At 45.6% G+C, this 20,139-nt stretch overlaps 2 protein-coding genes and 1 long non-coding RNA gene across 4 annotated transcripts in view; all 3 read left to right on the top strand.

Annotated features, from left to right (window-relative positions):
* Positions 1–20,139, top strand: part of LOC142892538 (uncharacterized) — a 317,526-nt gene that overhangs the window by 1,173 nt on the left and 296,214 nt on the right. Inside the window, exon 2 of the mRNA XM_076032750.1 lies at positions 74–182. Within this exon, the coding sequence (XP_075888865.1) occupies positions 74–182 (109 nt within the window). The remainder of the gene's footprint in view (positions 1–73; positions 183–20,139) is intronic.
* Positions 1,106–2,213, top strand: LOC142892512 (protein NLRC3-like). The gene is made up of 2 exons (XM_076032728.1): positions 1,106–2,000; positions 2,208–2,213. Exons 1-2 carry the CDS (start codon positions 1,458–1,460, stop codon positions 2,211–2,213), a joined length of 549 nt encoding a protein of 182 aa, XP_075888843.1. The 5' UTR covers positions 1,106–1,457.
* Positions 4,296–12,971, top strand: LOC142892499 (uncharacterized). 2 transcript variants are annotated; one of them, XR_012927446.1, is made up of 3 exons: positions 4,296–4,467; positions 5,519–6,189; positions 12,924–12,971. It is a non-coding gene; the product is annotated as an uncharacterized LOC142892499 (long non-coding RNA). The 2 variants fall into 2 exon arrangements; XR_012927445.1 differs by lacking the exon at positions 12,924–12,971 and adding an exon at positions 6,575–6,945.

The raw sequence follows: 20,139 nt of genomic DNA, 5'->3' as shown, positions 1-20,139 counted from the left end.
GTCAGAAAAACAGCTGACAAGTGATGGACACCAACAACTGATCCACTCACTCAAAGCCAAAGTGTCTCCACAGGAAGACGGAGGGGAGTCCTGGTGGTGAGAAGCAGCAGCTGAAGGAGCTTCTACAGCGGCAGCAGCAGCAGCAGCAGCAGCAGCAGCAGCAGCAGCAGCAGCAGCAGCAGGCCAGGATGAGCTGGACGTCCTCGTTATACAGAAGGTTCATTGGCTCATTCTGGGACCGGTCTGCTCCATCAGGTGAGTCCTCGTGTCTTCAGTGTGGAGCAGCACTGCAACCTGCCAGTCACAGCCAGACTGATCACAGTAAGACTGTCCACCGGCACCTCCTTCACTTCTCCCTCTGAGATCACGTCAGGACCTCCAGTGAGAAGATTCACTGAGGGACGTTGAGAGCAAACAGTCACACAGCAGCTTCACCACAGCAGCTGAAAAGTTGTGGAGAGAAAATGATGCTCACACTGTCACACTGATGTTTTCTTCTCCAACCTTTTCTCTGCTCCAGAGGCTGATGATGGTCTGCAGGAGCTTCTACAGCAGCAGAAGATCAGTCTGGAGAGGAGATGTGAACGTGCGACTGAAGGTGAAGAAGCAGGAAGTCAAACCCTCTTCAACAGCATCGACACTGACCTCTACATCACTGAGGGACTGAGTGAGGAGGTCAACAGAGAGCATGAGGTCAGGCAGCTGGAGACCAACAAGACCAAGAAGACCACAGAGACCAAGAAGACCACAGAGACATAGAAGACCAAGAAGACCAAGAAGACCAAGAGGACCACCAAGACCTCTGAGACCATGGAGACCAAGAAGACCAAGAAGAGCCTCCACGACCGTCCAATCAGGTGCAGCCAGATCTTTGAAGCCTCACCTGAGCAGCAGGGACTCAGAGTCAGAGTGGTGCTGACCAACGGCGTCGCTGGGGTTGGAAAAACCTTCTCAGTGCAGAAGTTCACTCTGGACTGGGCCCAGGGCCTGGAGAACCAGGACCTTCATCTGGTGCTTCCTCTCTCATTCAGGGAGCTCAACTTGGTCAAAGAGCAGCACTACAGTCTTCTGGAGCTTCTCCATGTTTTCCATCCAACGTTGCAGAGCAGCTGCATGTCTGCAAACTTCTCTTCATCTTGGACGGCCTGGATGAAAGCAGACTGGCTCTGGACTTTGAGAAGAACCAGGTGGTGACTGACGTCACTCAGAAGAAGTCAGTCAGCGTCCTGCTAACAAACCTGATCAGAGGAGATCTGCTTCCCTCGGCTCTGCTGTGGATAACTTCCAGACCTGCAGCAGCCAATCAGATCCCTCCGTCATGTGTGGACAGGCTGACAGAAGTACGAGGCTTCACCGATGACCAGAAGGAGGAGTATTTCAGGAGGAGGTTCAGAGGTAGAGAAGATGTGTCCAGCAGGATCATTTCCCACATCAAGGCCTCCAGGAGCCTCCACATCATGTGTCAGATCCCGGTCTTCTGCTGGATCACTGCCACAGTTCTGGAGAGCATGTTGAGCTCAGAGCAGAGAGGAGAGCTGCCCAAGACCCTGACTGACATGTACTCACACTTCCTGCTGGTCCAGACCAAGAGGAAGCAGCACAAGTATGGAGGAGGTCCACAGGAGCTGACGGAGGCTGACAGGGAGCTTCTTCTGAAGCTGGGCCAGCTGGCATTTGAACATCTGGAGAGTGGAAACATCATGTTCTACAGTGAAGACCTGGAGAAGTGTGGTCTCAGTGTGACTGACGCCTCTTTGTACTCAGGAGTTTGTACAGAGATCTTCAGAAGAGAGAGTGTGATCTTCCACAAAACCGTCTACTGCTTTGTTCATCTGAGCATCCAGGAGTTTCTGGCTGCAGTCTTCAGCTTCCACTGTCACACCAACTGGAAGAGGACAGAAGATGGTCACTCTGGAGAATCCCTGGATGAGTTCCTTCAGAAGATGATTGCGGAATATGGTTCATTGTCGGGTTACAAGATTAATATCAACAAGACTCAGGTTTTAACACTGAATTATGTCCCTCCAAACAAAATTAAGAGTTTGTATAGATGGAATTGGGAGGCGGATTCCATAAAATATTTGGGGGTTTTTCTAACAAAAGAATTTTCCAGGACTTTCGATGCCAACTATGGCCCCCTAACATCAAGACTAAAAATAGACATACAGAGATGGAATGTGATCCCTTTTTTTCAATTTACACTCCAGAGTTGAGTCAGTCCACGCTTGTTGTATCTATTTCAGCGCTTACCTATCTTGATTCCGGAGAAACAATTTACAGAATGGGACAGATTAATATCACAATATATCTGGCAAGGGAAAAAGGCCAGAATAAGGTACAGAACACTGCAGTTGAAGAAAGAGAAAGGGGGGTTGGGTCTTCCCAACCTACAGGAATATTATCTTGCAGCTCAACTGAAACCATTAATCTATCTATGCTGTCCACAATACAATGCAGGATGGAAAGACATAGAGAGTTCCTCAGTGGAAGGTGTACCTCTCTTATCGATGTTGATGGACAAAGAACTACAAGATGATTTGATGATACCGCATGACTCGATGTTATACACAATGCTAAACTCTTGGAGAAGAATAGTGAAAATTTGCCATTTAGGTAACCAGATCAAAATGTTCAAGTGGTGCGCTTTTGACTCGGCTTTTAAACCAAACAAGAATGACGGGAGATTCAAGGGATGGATCTCAAAAGGATTAACCACCTATTATACATTTATCAAGAGGGGGGTGTTTCAGAGTTTTGAAGAACTTCAAAGGTCAAATGGGTTGGAGAAGGATGACTTCTTCAGATATCTGCAGGTTAGGTCTTACTCTAATCATAATCTACAAGAAACTTGGGAAACAGCTGGACCAGGATTCTTAGAAGTGCTTTTGTCATTGTTGAAATCAGGTTCCTGTACTAAAGTTGTCTCCAAGTTATACAATGGTATTCAGTTGTTCAAACAAGTTGACACAGACTACATAAGGAATAAATGGCAAAAAGAAGGAAATTTAATTATTTCTGTTGAAAGCTGGGAAAAGATTCACAAATTTCAATGGACGACCTCAAGCTCCAATTCATGGAGGGAATTCTGTTGGAAGAACATTGTTCGGTTTTTTGTAACCCCTGCCCAGAAAAAACATCACAGCAACAGTGCGACCTGCTGGAGACAATGTAAGACAGACAAGGCAAATCATTACCATATCTTCTGGGGTTGGCCGGTGATCAAACCATTCTGGGATCAACTGTGCATGCACTTAAATAACATTTTTGTTGAGAAAATTCCTTGTAAATGTGAAGTCCTGTACTACTACATCTCATGGGATAACTGGAATTTGTCAGATAAAAAACTCATGGCAATGCTTCTGGCAGCAAGCAAAAAAACTATCACGAGAAAATGGTTGAGGACTGAAGCACCTACAATTGATGAATGGATTGATATTGTTCAGAATATTTACATTCTAGAGAAATTGTCATTCTGTCTTAAAGGTCAAAGAGACTCCTTTTTCAGGATATGGACAAAATGGACGGAATATATAAAAGCTGTAATTTCTGTAAACTGAATTTGACTGCTCTGTAAAATCATTGTCATGATACACACTGCTGGACTGGTTCATGAGATGATACACATTTTACTGTGTTTTTGTTTTTTTTTTGTTTTTTTTCTTTCTTTTTTATGTTAAAAGGAATGGAGTATTATTAGCAATTATATTTTCATATCCACACTTGATGTGGACTTTATATTGTACGCAAGAGAAATGTCTGTACACTTGCTTCTCCAAATAAACAATAAATTACAAAAAAAAAGAAAGTTCGAGAGTCTGAATCCCCGTCCCAGGCGCAAATCCTCATGGAGGCTTATGAGGAGGTCAAAGATGGCCAATCCGTTAATCCCAGCTCCATAACCGGGGTCTATGGAAGGAAGCCGCGTGCATGGCGCACTGATCCAGGATAGCTTTCACCTGGCTTGATGAATCCGTGTCTTCTCATCCTGGATGGCTTTTAGTGCAACCCATGAAGCCTGGACACACGTGTTGTGGATTGGTTGAACGCTGAAGGCTTAGTGACTCATCTTGGATGACGCAATCCTACTTTGGTGCAAGGGGGCCCAGACACCAACATCATCAAGAGCCAGTAATGGACTCCACAGTGCAGCACTCGTTCGCTCACCCTCCCTCTCCCATTTTATTCTGTAGAGTCAGATTCTGAAGTCAACATTTCACTTTGATTTTCAGAGTGATGACACCCTGGAAAAACTCTCCATCATTATAAACTCTCCATCATTTATTCTACATTCAGGCTGGAGAGGTGCAGGTTGTCAGAGCTCAGCTGTGATTGGCTGCTCTCAGCTCTGAAGTCCAACCCCTCCCACCTCAGACACCTGGACCTGAGTGACAACCAGCTGCAGGATTCAGGAGTGAAGGAGCTGAGTGGTTTTCTGCAGAGTCCAGACTGTAAACTGGAGACTCTGAGGTCAGTTCACCCTCTTCACTTTACAACTTCTATCACTCTTGTTATTGTTGTCATGATTTTCACTTCACTGCTGTTGGAAATTCAATTTGCAGTCACTGGTTTGTGTTTGAAATGAGTGAAACTGGGTTTGAAGGTCCAGTATGTAAAATCCTGCCATCTAGTGCCATCAGATTGCAGTGCTTACTTGCTGACGCTCCCTCTCCCCTTCTTGCCAGTGAACTACGGTAGCCTTCCAGCATCATAAAGGATGTGGTTGACAGCAAAGGTGTCTAGTTCTCTGTATAATAATAAAGTTCCATCAACACAAATATTACAACCATCTATTAGCATCACAATCAGTCATAGTCACAGCAGACAGTCCAGTGCTAGCATGATTTTCAGCTAGCGCTAGCATTAGCCACCTGTATGAGCACTTAGATACTGTAGATAGATCCAGCTGGACTCAGCAGAAGGTCAAGGGTCAATGCAGGTTCTATCATCTCAGTCAGTTCAGTATTGATGAGCAAGATGCAGAAAAGATTCCACTGCATTTCAGTCACTTAATAACCATTTGTTCACAGCACTTGCTTTATTAGAGGATTCCAGCCTCCAACCATCAATATGAAACTGTCTCTCAAACTCATCTTCCCAACCAGCCGCCTACAAACATGGCGGTGCAAGATTGCCACGACCTTTGACCTTCTGTCTGTTTCTAGAAAGAAGCATTCTAATGGCAGGAAAAGCAGAGGACTTTTATTTTCTACTAATCAAAGACGTCAAACTATATTGACGGTTGTATATGAAGCTTTCAGCAATAAATCTGCACTGATTTTACACACTGAACCTTTGAGGCAAAATGAATCAATGAATTCCAACATTGTTAACAGCTGATCAGTGGTCACATGACTAAACAGGTTGATATAAAATATTTTATTGTGGTGATTCATTATTTCAGTATTATTGTTGTGCTTCTGATTGGTTTAATGGACATTACAGTGTTATAGACATTCATATTTTTAATTTCATATAGTGATGAAAACTCCACTCACTCCATCATTTATTCTCTATTCAGGTTGGAGTTGTGCAGTTTGTCAGAGCTCAGCTGTGATTGGCTGCTCTCAGCTCTGAAGTCAAACCCCTCCCACCTCAGACTCCAGGACCTGAGTTGGAACCAGCTGCAGGATTCAGGAGTGAAGGTGCTGAGTGGTTTTCTGCAGAGTCCAGACTGTAAACTGGAGGTTCTGAGGTCAGTACTGGTTTGGAACCAGTGGATGATGGTTTCAGCACCAAACACACTTCATCACACATGTTGAATAAACATTGAACTGAAGGTTGATTCATATCAAAATGACATCCAGAAATATGAAAACTTCATTCTGTTCATCAGTGGTCATGTGACCAAACATCATTTCAACACACATTAGTTTTGGACTGAGGATTTAATTTCAAGGTGACATTTTCTGTAGTGTCAGATTCTGAAGTCGACATTTCACTTTGATTTTCAGAGTGATGACACCCTGGAAAAACTCTCCATCATTATAAACTCTCCATCATTTATTCTCTATTCAGGTTGATTGACTGCAGTTTGTCAGAGGTCAGTTGTGATTGGCTGCTCTCAGCTCTGAAGTCCAACCCCTCCCACCTCAGACACCTGGACCTGGATGGGAACCAGCTGCAGGATTCAGGAGTGAAGCCACTGATGGATCTTGTCCACAGCAGAGACTATCAACTGCAGACTGTGAGGTCAGTACTGGTTTGGAAGCAGTGGATGATGGTTCCAGCACCAAAGCCAGTTGATCCCACAGCAGAGGTCCAGTGTTCCCAGTCACAGTGTGAGAGGAGGATGGTGTCGTCCAGCTGCTCCTCATTCATCCAACATCTGCTGCCAAACTGCTTCTTCTCTCAGTTCACCACTCAATTATTGATCAGTTCATCTTCATCAGGCCTCAGTATCAGTCCAACACTCCATGGTCACATGACCTTCATATGTTCCACACTTGACATGTGACTGAGAGTCTGCTTCTTCTCACCAGTCACTCCATCATCTCCATCAACAGTCAACGTCTCTGTGATGATGCGTTCAAGGACTGTGAGTCCTGACTCCTGCTGTCTCTTCTTCTCTCTGCAGGTGGGAGAGGTATTGAGGGAGGATGAGGAGGAGAGTGAAGAGGAGAGCTCCATCTAGTGGTGGCTGACAGAACTGCGTGTCACGACCTTTGACCCCAGTGGAGCCTGGTGGCTGGCAGACTGCTTCTCCCTACACGCTGCTGTGGTTACTGGGAGAGACGTCCCAGAAGCCACTGGTGGACCTTGCAGTGCCACATATGGACTCTTGGATTGTTCTTGGCCTTCCAGTGAAGCACTGCGTGAGCACTGGAGGTCAACCATGACTGATAGAGGTCAAAGGTCAGAGGTTTGACCAATTACAAAGACCATAATTAATTAGATTATTTTCTTTAATGGAGTCCCAGCACTAATAAATATATATTTGTATGCGTACCCATAGAAGTCCATCAATGTTTAATGCACCTTTTTTCTTGAGCAGTATCTCCACCTGCTTGTGTTTGCATGTTCAGGTAGATTAATGTGTATGTAGATCTATGTTAGTAGCTTCAATGTGCTGTGAAATGTGGCATCTTCACCAACACTTGTATCATTTGACTCAGGTGTCTCAGTGTTTGCAGAGTCATTGCAATAAAGCGCTCAACACCCTGGTGGTTCTGGATTGTTCTCGGGGGTTCTAAGAGCTAAACACCCTGGTGGTTCTGGGTGGTTCTGGATGGTTCTAGGAGCTTCTAGGGTGTTCTAAGAGCTAAACACCCTGGTGGTTCTGGATGGTTCTAGGAGGTTCTAGGGGGTTCTAAGAGCTAAACACCCTGGTGGTTCTGGGTGGTTCTAGTACAGACATGGGCAAACCCCGTCCTAATAGAGTTGCCGTATGTGACGTCATTGGCAGTCGCCTCTGTCCGGTGGGCGACTGCCAATGACATCACATACGGCAACTCTATTAGGCCAAACTACATCGGTTGATTAAGGTTATCTTTTTTTTTTTCTGTCAATCCCTGGCGTATTTACAGTACTTTGTTTGTATTAATGTTGTATACACAAAATTCTCTCTCTCTCTCTCTCTCTCTCTCTCTCTATGTATTGTTGGATCAGATTTCCTTGTGCCGTGCTGCTGATCCGCGTGTTGGTTGAATGAAGAGTCACAGGAGAAGAATGCCAATTTAAATATGTCTTTAGTAAAGAAATCAATTGAGGGTACAACTATACAGAGCTCTGGGCCCAGTTCAGAACCCTAGCAACACCAAAGTATTGTCAGGGCATGAAGTCTGACTGCTCTCTGTCCCTTGACCCAGTCCTTTTATACAGAAAGAAAACATGCAAACACTCCCAGGTGTTGTCCTCTTCTGACTGGCTGCCCGGTCTACAGACCCAAGCCTCATTGGATGTTGGGGCAGCCTTTGATCCAAGTCTCTGATTACTGAGTGCAACAGGAAACAAGTCCTTATTTGGCAGGGAGCCAAATGATCCATCATTGGTTCCAGCGTGACCTGTTGAAATAATACAGTGCACAACATGCCTGAGGTCACAGGCTCCTCCCCCCCTGCCTCCGATGGATCATGAGTTCTCCCCCCTGTAAATGACTGGGTTATAAAGTCTTATGGTGGTCGCAAAGTCAGTTAGCTCTCTGTCCATCCTCTGGTCCCCCATGGTCACCCTCTGCTCCCCCAGGGTGATCCGGTCCCCCAGGGTCACCCTCTGGTCACCCACTGGTCCCCCAGGGTCACCCTCTGGTCTCCAGGGTCACCCTCTGCTCCCCCAGGGTCACCAGTTAGTGAGGGATGTTCTTCCCTTTGTTCCTTCTTGAGCTCTTTGTGTGACTCCTGCAACAATGCCTTTTCTCTATGAGTAGGTCAGCCAAATGATTAAACAGCTTTATATTAATAATCATGTTATTATAAACATCTAACAACATCTAAACTAATTATATTATTCAGCACTAACATCTAAACTAAATATATGATTCCAACAGTATAGATATACATACAAGGTAAATCAAAATACAGTGACGACTGTATGTATTCAACACACACTATCTATCACCGGCGAAATAGCGAATTGTGACCGCCATCTATCCATATATCACGTTCGACCGCGATGTAGAGGTCTGTCCCAATGGAGTTGCCCCCCCCCCCCTGTCAACATAACTTCGGTGGCCCGCTGACTCGATGCAGGTCTGTCATGTCACCCCTGTTCTAGTAGCTCAACACCCTGGTGGGGCTTCACAGACACTGACTTGGTTCCATTGACATTACAGCAACACGTTTTCTCCATGATATCCCAGGATACATTGTCTCCTCCTATGAGGTGGCTCACCAAAACACTGCATCCATCTGCTGCTGCTCCGCTACCCCCCACCCCCTCTGTCTAGTAAAGCCTTCTCGTGTGTCACAGTTCCACTCATAGCAAGGCTCCATCAGGGTTAGGTAAAAACAAACCCAGTGTTTGAACAAACTGAGTGGAGCTCAGCAGTGACAAGGTCACTACTGTCCTTTGTCAAGGCCAACGTTGAGCCTCCTACTCCCCCTACAGCCACAAGGATCCAGGACTTCCTCTGGAAACACACCAGGACAAACAGCCCACATCAGAAAAACACATTTCAGTCCATAAAATGTGTGTATTTATTGATCTATTTGTAGTAGTTGATAATAGTTGATACAACTCACTGCTGACAAGGTTTACACAACACAACAAACCGTTGCGTTCAAAACCCAAAGAATAATTGTGTACTTTTCACACACATCCCCGCGCCATGTTCACTGGTCAGTGAACGGGTCACGTGACCCCGTACGTCACCAGCAGTCCATGGCTGTGTCTCAGTTCAGGCGCTGCATCCTTGGAAGGCTGCAATTTGAAAGGAAGTTGCGTCACCGCACTGCGCTGAAGGCTCCTCCCAATTCCCAATAGTCAGAACGACGCTCCAAATGCTCCCTACTGTTAGCACCAAGGCTACACCACTACTATCCTTCACCTCCTTCTGTATCCCAGGATGCTTTGCGTGCTGCTGCTGCAAAGCATCCTGGGATCCTGGGAAGTCAGCTGAAATTAGCGCCATCTACTGGCAAAGACACCGCGTATAAATTTAAGTATTGAAATTTCACATCAAATCTTCAGTTTTTAACGCAGGGTTTTTACTGATTTGAACATCCAACCAACCAATGGTGAGCTTGATGCTATGAAAACCACACTTCCGGGGTTGGCCAGCAGGAGGGAACGGCGGTGACGCAACCAGGAAGTACGCCCAAGGCTAGACCGTCCCGTGAGGTTACCGGGGAGGCGGGGTTTGGGTCGGTCCTTCTGGGCCGGGTCCTTGGGAGGACACTTCCTTCAGACGGAGGACGCTTCCTTCAGTCGGAGGACGCATCCTTCGGACTGAGGACGCTTCCTTCGGACGGAGGACGCTTCCTTCAGACAATGGAGGCTTCCTTCCAAGGATGCAGACCCTGGATTGAGACTTAGTCCATGAACTGCTAGTATGCCTGGCCAGCAGCTTTCTCAAGTGGCTCTGGAACTTCTTGCCCACAAACGTGTAAAACACGGGACTGACGCAACAGTACACGTAGGCCACGTTCTGCGTCACGTACAGCGCATAGTCCGTGGCCTCCGAGGCGGCACACGATGAGCCGCCCCCCCCCGGCTGGGGCCGGAGAGCTTGAGGGCGCGCAGGAAGACTATCACGTTGTAGGACGTCCAGCAGAGGAAAAAGGTGAAAACGGTGACAAAGATGAGCTTGACGGTGTGGCACTTGTTCTTCAGCCAAGTGGACAGGACGCGGACGGTGATGCCGGTGTAGCAGTACATCACCATGAAGAGCGGGAGCAGGAAGAAGAGCAGGAACTGCTGGTAGCACGGTGCTCTCGGGGTACCCGGCCTCCTCGCACATCAGCCCGTCGAACGGACTCTCCCACACCGTCTGCAGGACAAACTCCTTGGCGCTGGCCGCCACGCTGACCAGCCAGACCGTCAGCGTTCCCGCCACGACATTCGCCCTCCTCCTGCTCTTGGCGGCCGGGACCGCGTGCACCACGGTCAGGTAGCAGAAGCCAACAGAGTAGGCGCCGCTGACCAGCTTGCACAGCGCCTCGCCGAAGATCCACTCCGAGAGGTGGTAGGTGGCCCAGAAGGGGAGGCTGGAGGTGAAGAGGACATTGGACAGGACCAGGTTCAGGAGGAAGACGTTGGTGGCGGTGTTGAGCTTCTCGTACTTGTAGATGACTAAGAGCACCAAGCCGTTGCCGAGGTATCTGAGCAGGAAGTTGACGTAGTAGAAGACTGGGATGATCCTGGCGCCAAAGTGGTTGACACCGGTCCTGGGACACAGCTGGACCGGGTCGCTGACCACGTAACCCGGCTCAGAGGTGTTGGCGGTGTCGTTGAGAAGCTGCTGGAAGAGCAAGTACTCGTCGTCGTACTCCTCGTAGTCCATGACCCGTACCGGACCTGTGGAAGACACATTACAGACGGTAAGTCTCAGTGGATACATATATATATATATGTGTATATATATATATATATATATATATATATATATATATATATATATATATATATATATATAATTTTGAAATTAGTTTATTTTGAAAATTCACCGGATTTTCTTTTCTCGTTGTTGTTTTTTTTAGCGACTTCCTGTACTATTGACGAGGATCGCTCACGGCTCGCGCACAAAATAGAGCAGACGCCGAAGCGACAACTGCATGGCGCAAGCCGCGCGCCTGTTTGCGTCTAGTGTGAACCACCACATTGAATAACGTGGGCGCCGAATGGAAGCGCTCGGCGCTTCGCTTCCACGTCCAGTGAACCGACGTTAAATGCATGGCGCGATCCGCGAGGGGAGCCGCGCGCCTGTTCACGTCGGGTGTGAACTACTACATTGATGAACATGGGCGCCGAATGGAAGCGCTCGTTTTTTTTGTTGTGTTTACAAGCCGGTACACCGGCTGCAAGCGTGTGACTGTGTGCTGTGAGTCAATTCATTTCCGGTTTCCACAACCTACGGAGCGGCCAAAGGCTCAAAAAGCATCGTGTGCGTTAATTGCGCGATAAAAAACTTTTCGGCGATAAAGCGGCGTTGAGTTAACGCGTTAATAACGCGTTAACTTTGACACCCTTAATATATATATATACACATATATATATATACATATATATATAACCCGAAAGCTTTAACAGATATAATTATATAATTATAGGTCCATAAATACAATAGATGTTGTCAAGGCTGTGTATAAATAAATAAAATATGGGTACAACTACAATGCATACATACTGTATATATAAACAGTATCTCCATTATACACAGTCAGCCGTTAATAAGAATATATGAAGATATAATGTCAGCTGGAACTCACCAGTGCAGCTGCAGCCTGAGGGGGAGAAAGGCTGATCAGACAGAAGAACACTGTGCAGCAGCAGGAAGTGCAAAGCTGATTTCTAGCTTGTGCTCCAGATGTGGCCAGGCAGTGGACAGTTTGTGCAACAGACTGGTGTGATGTGGCAGACAGGCAGCTAGCTGCTACAACAGGGTCACTGATCATTTTTATTGAAAGACATTGATGGCATAATTTACGTATAAATAAACAAATGGATTTTATGACGCAGGCAGAAAATGAGCTTCCCCTCCTTGAAAGACCAGCAACCGCCACTGCCCTCAACAAGTGTCCAGTCTCATCACGTCAGGGAGAAACAGGTGCAGCTCTTCAAAGAGGAAAACACATTTTTCTCACCGTCATCATGGACTGCCAACAAGTGATGGCAACTGTAGTTTTGTAAAGAGCCGCCAGAGGGCGCCCTCGAGTCAGAACTACCTTCTACTGCAGACTGTACAGAGAAATGAACACATGCTGACAAAATAACACATTGATTAACAGGCAGATATTTTAGACAGGTCACTCTATAATATGTCAATAAGAAACACAATGTGTTCAAATGTGGCCTTGAACCTTCAAACCTTCCTATGACATGTTGGTCCTCGCAGCTCCCAGTTCTGCCACTGAGGGGCGCTGTTTGACCAGTTTTTGCTTGTTTGGTTTTGTTCGTAGCCACAATGCAAGCATCAGTTGTATCATACTGGGGAGTTGATCTTTCTGCCTGGCAACAAGACATTTCCAACCAATAGAAAAACTATGTCAACATTGATCAACTGCTCCTCATTCATCCAACATCTGCTGCCAAACTGCTTCTTCTCTCAGTTCACCACTCAATTATTGATCAGTTCATCTTCATCAGGCCTCAGTATCAGTCCAACACTCCATGGTCACATAACCTTCATATGTTCCACACTTGACATGTGACTGAGAGTCTGCTTCTTCTCACCAGTCACTCCATCATCTCCATCAACAGTCAACGTCTCTGTGATGATGCGTTCAAGGACGGTGAGTCCTGACTGTTGCTGTCTCTTCTTCTCTCTGCAGCTGGGAGACCTTTGTGATGGGGAGTGAGGAGGAGAGTGAAGAGGAGAGCCGTGAGCAGTGAAGGCAGCAGCAACACAACCACTGCTTCTGCTCTCATCATCCACGGCTGGAACATCTCAGCATGAAGGTTCCACACATCAACAACACACTGCTCTGCTCTCACTTCAGAGTTCTATAACATCTTCATTTTGGAGGTGAAAAATACTTTTCAAGAGACTTTATTTCTGCTTCATGATCTTAAATGAGGAAATCATGTGGAAAAGATAAAGTGATTCACAACACCTGTGATGGGAACTCAAATCATTATTGAATCATAAGTAAGACAAAAGAAATTTCCCTCAAAATAATTCATGGTTTTGATGCTTGCCAGATGTTTGTGTGGAGATTTCAGAAGGACGTCAATGAATCAGAAGGAAACCAGATCATTTATTTTATGTGATTATATTATATCATCCTAACTTTGTTACTAGCTCAAACATTATATTTCAATGATTCAATATTCTGACAATAAAGGCCATCACAACCTCTGACCTGTGTGACCTTGACCTCAACTGACGTTTCATTTCTGCTGCTTTAACACTTTGATTATATATCTCCTGAAGTCCTACCATGGGGATTCTCCATATCTGAATAACTTGTGTACTCAAACCTTCTGTAGGCCATACCCACTTCTCCACTAGGTCTCAACATAAACCACATGAATCAATGAAAATAAATCTCACTTTTACAAACAAATCCAATTCAGTTCAAATATAATTTAAATAAAATAAATGTTACATTATAATTAATCACCAACAGATAAATCAATGCTGGATATGAGATGGTTTGTCCTCTCTGGGTCGGTGGGGAGGCCCTGCCTCAGAGGGAGGAGTTCCAGCATCTCGGGGTCTTGTTTGGGACGCCTCCCTGGGGAGGTGTTCCAGGCATGTCCCACCAGGAGGAGACCCTGCTGGAGGGACCAGGTCTCTGGGTTGGACTGGGAAGCCTTGGGGTCCCACTGGAGGAGCTGGAGGAGGTGACTGGGTCCAGGGAAGTCTGGGGGTCTCTGCTGAGGCTGCTGCCCCCGAGACCTGACTCCAGATACGGCAGTAGAAGATGGATGGATGGATGGATGGATGGATGGATGGTTGCCAGGTGATAGAACATTTCATAAAAACAGACTCTGCATTATAACTTCTATTACACTAAAAATAACTCACTCCAATATAACTGCACTCGTCCTTCTCTCACATTACATTGGATCACAATGACCAAACAACACAACAAAGACAATGATCCAACTGTACTGCCACGTCCAGACTCAGTGTAGGTCTGTAGGCCTCTTGGACCTTCATGTGAACCACTGCGTGTTGACTGGAGGTGAAACATGGCTGACTGCTGTCCTCCTACCTGGACAATGCAATCTCACTTTCAATCTCACAGCCACTAAAAAACCTGATTGTGATTGAGAGGTCCTCAGCAGCCAATCACTGTTGGGAGTCCAGCCTTCAAACACTCCTCCTGAATCCACAGTCACATCTGTGAGCATCTGGAACTTTGGCCCTGATCCTCCACACCACACAACTTGGGATGACAGCGCCACCTACCTGGATCCTTTCAGCAGCCAGTCCATGTTCTGACCCGTTTCCACTGTGGCCTCTTGGCTCATCTGGACCGGAGTCTGGATCATCAGTGTCCAGGTTCATGGAATCTGTCAGAGTGCCGCCGTCCTGTCATGTAATGATAGAGAATCACTCTATTTATACTAATGTGCAGAACCACTAGAGTGTCATTTCTTCACTGCTGTCAGCAACAAGCATTTGGTGTCACACTGGTGTACAACACTTATGGGCTAATTAATAAGAAATGAAATATTTATGAATCACCCGCAATGCCCAGATTGTTGCTGCTTATCTGCTGATATGAGCCGTCAACTGTTGCAATATAGAACCACGGGCAGGAAATTACAATTAGTGTAGAGTGTATTATAATTTAAAAGTTTACTAACGGTAGTTCTTTAAAGAATTTAGCAGGGATGGAACAGGCTAACGTGACGACGTCACCTGTAAAACGGTAGGAGCTCAACCTGCTGTCACGATGAAAACTCCGTGTTACGTCCCGTCGAGGGCGACCGAGACGCAACGTGTGGGACACCTTCCCCCACTCCCAAGGCTCATTACTTTTTCAATGCAGTTGGCAGTTTCAACAAAAACATTTTATGAATCAGTAAATGAAATAAACAAAACAACTTAACCGGTGGGCAGCAAAGGCTTCAGGGTGGGCCCAGGCCAAAATAATAAACCAAACTCCAACTACCTCGCCTAAGAACTAACTAAAGAAAGAAAGAGAAGCCAAATACAGAAAGGCTAACCTCCCTACATACTTAATAAACAGGAGAAAAGAGGGGACAAAGAAAATGGCAGCCCACCCCTTTTTTTTTTATTCACCTCTTTCAATGAACTCCAAAACATACATGGTCAAAATTCATATTATTATTATGTTGTTTTTTTTTTTTAATGCTCATACAAAACAAAAAAAGTGGAGGGAGAGTCGTCTGAATTGGGTTCAGTGAGGATCACATCCACTTGTAGCGCATTATTTCCGGCAGCAAGCTCCTCCTGTTACGACTTTTTCCGTTCACTAACTCACTCAACCGCAACGATTGGTGGAGTGACGAGCACACAGCACGTGACCTCTACGATGAGCTTCCTCCCACAGAAGATCCATAGGAGGACACGGATTAAATAGTATGGCTTGTCCACCAGAAGGCTGTATTATGGTGTACGTAATATAAAACTTTGGCCCAGTTCTGCTTGTATTGCATTGTATTGGTTGGTGTTCCTGAAGTTTCATTTTTCGTCCCTTTTTATTTTTTACATCCATGTTTGTGATGAAATAGTATTGTGAATCGCGAGCTCGCATTGCATGCTGGGAAACAGCGTCACTCAAGGAAGTTTTGGCTTCGCTGACACGGTCCTGAAGGGAAGTGGGTTTTAGTGCACTGGAACGGGATGAATGTGTTCAATCAAGCAGTACAAACCTGATTAATTGTCTTAATACTTCACTTCGAATGGCCATATTGTTTAGGATTAGAATTAGATGACAACTTCTTCACAATATTTGCACCCTATATTTATATTATATTTATATTTATAATTATCCCTAGATATATATATACATATATATATATATATATGTATATATATATATATATATATATATATACATATGCAATTCATATTTTAACGGTTTATATAGACCCCTCAGGCTCCATTCAAAATGGGGGTTATTGTAGGAGAGTTGCAGTCAACTGAGATTTGGAGAGAGTTTGGATGACTAGATTTTTGATAGCGTTTATAGTTTGGAGTGTTTGAGACTAGATAGCGTTTAGTTTGGAGATATTTTTGAGAGCTTAGGGAGAGCGTGAGGAGAGGAGAGGTGATAGGATGGAGACCCCTATCCTGTACATCAATGTCCATGTTACACAAGCATCTATGCCAGGGGTGCCCATTACGTCCATCGCGATCTACTGGTCAATTGCGAAGGGAGTTTGGGTCTATCGCATGAAGAGAGAGAGTGAGTGTGAGAGAGAGAGAGAGAGAGCGAGAGAGAGAGAGAGATCCGCGTCAATTACAGCAGGTAGAATCGTTCAGGCAGGATTAGAAAACACGGTGGATCTGGTTGATTTTGGTCATAATGTACGATGTGCTGGATTTTGTTCTTATATGTGCTGTGCTTTACATTCATTCATTCATTCATTCATTTTCCATACCCGCTTAGTCCCGAACTCAGGGTCACGGGGGTCTGCTGGAGCCTCTCCCAGCTGTCTTAGGGCGAAGGCAGGGGACACCCTGGACAAGGGTGTCCAGGGTAAATGTGACGTATCGGCTTCGGCACTATTCAGATCAAATAAAGACCAGACAGGGACAGGAAAAAGAGTTTCGCTGTTGTTTTACACGCAAAACTACCGGGGTTGTCGTGTGAGCTTGCAATCCTGGCGTAAACTGATGGAGACGCCTCGCTCGGAAAATGCGCTTCAAAGTGCGCACGCACTGCAGACGCGCCGAAGATGCTGGGAGATGCTGCTGGCAAAACGTCTGCATCACACACACACACACACACACACACACACACTCACACCAATTATCCCTAACCTATGCGCTGGAAAACACAAAACTATACAGCAAAACATCTTAACATAAACACACTTTTATTGATAAAATCAAACATAGGCAGATATAACCTAAACAATTTTAAACCATGAGTTTTCTGTGCAATGATGAGCATAAATGCACATGGGAACATGTTGACCCATTTAATCCTCTTTCTTTCTTTATCATTGGACTACAAATATATTTCTGAATGACTTTTCCTGTTTTAAAGGAGGTGGATCTTTTTGACTTGCTCATTTTAAAAGTAGCTTGCATGTTGAAAAAGTGTGAGCACCCCTGATCTATGCCCTTTTCCAAGTCCCACAATCACTTTCACTGTCATCTGCCTGATTACACCCATGCCATTTTCAGAAAAAAAATGCACAAACAGAATACATTCAAAAAATGTATCATACACATAGTTATCAAGTCAAGTTATTTATTTATTGTCAATGTTGAACAAAGTTAACAACAAAATTTGTTTGGAGCATCCCCATAACCACTGGCATCAGTACCCATAAAAATAATCATAAATAAGTGAGAGAAAAAAAACAAATATATATATATATATATAATTTATGTACAGAAATTATTTGGTCATTCATTTTTTGCAATTCATAGTCATTCCCAACAGACATAACAGACACAAAAATTCAATGCATCACACGTGGTTCAGACACAGCTTGCCTGTGATTGTACATTTGGCCAGTAGGTGGTTTCGTGTGCACATGAAGCTTCGAACCAGTTGGCTCAAGTGGTTCAATGCCTCATGAGGCTTCACCTCACCATCACTAGTCGTGACACACAGCTTGCTGTTTGGCTCCACTTGTTGTAGTTCTGTCAGCCACCACTAGATGGAGCGCTCCTCTTCAGTCTCCTCCTCCTCCTCCCTCACCTCCACCTGTAGAGAGAAGAAGAGACAGCAGGAGTCAGGACTCAGGGTCCTTGAACGCATCATCACAGAGACGCTGACTGTTGATGGAGATGGTGGAGTGACTGGTGAGAAGAAGCAGACTCTCAGTCACATGTCTAGTGTGGAACATGTGAAGGTCATGTGACCATGGAGTGTTGGACTGATACTGAGGCCTGATGGAGATGAACTGATCAATCATTGGGTGGTGAACTGAGAGAAGAAGCAGTTTGGCAGCAGATGTTGGATGAATGAGGAGCAGCTGGACGACACCATCCTCCTCTCACACTGTGACTGGGAACACTGGACCTCTGCTGTGGGATCAACTGGCTTTGGTGCGGGAACCATCATCCAATGGTTCCAAACCAGTACTAACCTCACACTCTCCAGTTGATAGTCTCTGCTGTGGACAAGATCCATTAGTGGCTTCACTCCTGAATCCTGCAGCTGGTTCCCATCCAGGTCCAGGTGTCTGAGGTGGGAGGGGTTGGACTTCAGAGCTGAGAGGAGCCAATCACAGCTGAGCTCTGACAAACTCAAGCACCACAACCTGAATAGAGAATAAATGATGAAGAGTTTATAATGATGGAGAGTTTTTCCAGGGTGTCATCACTCTGAAAATCAAAGTGAAATGTCCACTTCAGAATCTGCAATCTGCAAGCTGACCACTAGATGGGAGGGTTTTACACACTGTACCTTTAAACCCAGTTTCATTCATTTCAAACACAAACCAGTGTCTGCAAATTGAATTTCCAACAGCAGTCAAGTGCAAATCATGACGACAACAACAGGAGTGATAGAAGTTGTCGAGTGAAGAGGGTGAACTGACCTCAGAGTCTCCAGTTTACAGTCTGGACTCTGCAGAAAACCACTCAGCTCCTTCACTTCTGAATCCTGCAGCAGGTTCTCACTCAGGTCCAGGTGTCTGAGGTGGGAGGGGTTGGACTTCGGAGCTGAGAGCAGCCAATCACAGCTGAGCTTTGACAACCTGCAATACTCCAACCTGAATAGAGAATAAATGATGGAGAGTTTATAATGATGGAGAGTTTTTCCAGGGTGTCATCACTCTGAAAATCAAAGTGAAATGTCGACTTCAGAATCTGCAACAACACTTATATCAGTAGACTCATCAAGTTGCAAGGCAAATTTCTTACTGATAGGGATCTTCTCCAAAACCACACTTTCGATGTCTGCAGACATCTCATTAATACGTCTGGAGATTGTGTTATCTGAGAGAGGGACTTTGGCTATTTCTTTAGCCGCTTCGGGTCCGAGCGTCTCATTTACAATGGCTTTGCAGGCGGGAAGTATTAATTGCTCTGCCACAGTGTGGGACTTTTGTGATTTAGCCACAAGTTCAGCGTAGTGTTGCCACCCGTCCCGTTTTTCCCAGAATTGTTCTCTTTTTTCACCACCTGTCCCGGGAAAAGTAAAATCTCTCCCGGGACACAATTTGTCCCGTTTTTAAGGGAAAATGACAAAACCTCATTTGATTTCTGCCTGTGGTCTACTCCCGTAAAATACGCGATTGTCCCGTACTTGGCAACTAAAAAACCTGTCCCGTCATGAACTGATACAGGACGCACTTCACTTTGTGTCCCGTATATTTCGGTGAACCCCCCGTCGACAGTCTTGAGACATCTCAACGCCCCCCCCCCCCCCCCCCCAGAGGTCCCGGATTTGTAACTCTGGTAGGTGGCAACCCTAGTTCAGCGACGTGGTAGCTAGCTTTAAGGGCTCTCTCGTTTACTTTTGCGGTTTTTCTCATGAAAGTTGCCTGTTTCTCCGTGTGTTCACGCAGGCGAACAAAATACTCCACATTTTTCTTTTGAACTGAGGGCTGTTTCGTTTGGAGGTGGCGTTTAAGCTTCCTTGGGACCATAGCACTGTTGGAGAGCTTTTCACCACATACCAAGCACAACGGAGTCGGTGCCGTTGCATCTCCGGTAAAAGTAAATCCAAATGAAAGATAGCTTTCACCGTCTTTGCCTCCACTCATACTAGGGCCTTCATCTGGGTCCGGATTTTGTCCAGGGTCCAGTTCAGAGTCAGCATTTTTCCTCTTCAAAAACTTATCCATCACTTTCAACCGTCGTCCCGCTATCCACAATCCACACACCTGTCGCTGCATCCATGCGTCACTAATTCGCTTGTCTCCAAGCGCAAGGCAATTAGC

This window comes from Nelusetta ayraudi, unplaced genomic scaffold (genome assembly GCF_046127955.1).
Source record: "Nelusetta ayraudi isolate G7.1 ecotype Tasmania unplaced genomic scaffold, CSIRO-AGI_Nayr_v1 ptg000034l, whole genome shotgun sequence".
Taxonomy (NCBI): Eukaryota; Metazoa; Chordata; class Actinopteri; order Tetraodontiformes; family Monacanthidae; genus Nelusetta; species Nelusetta ayraudi.
This window is presented reverse-complemented; position numbering and strand designations above follow the sequence as displayed.

Excerpts from the sequence above, each read along its gene's own strand:
- LOC142892512 (XM_076032728.1), top strand. The coding sequence starts at position 1,458 with ATGTGTCAGATCCCGGTCTTCTGCTGGATCACTGCCACAGTTCTGGAG.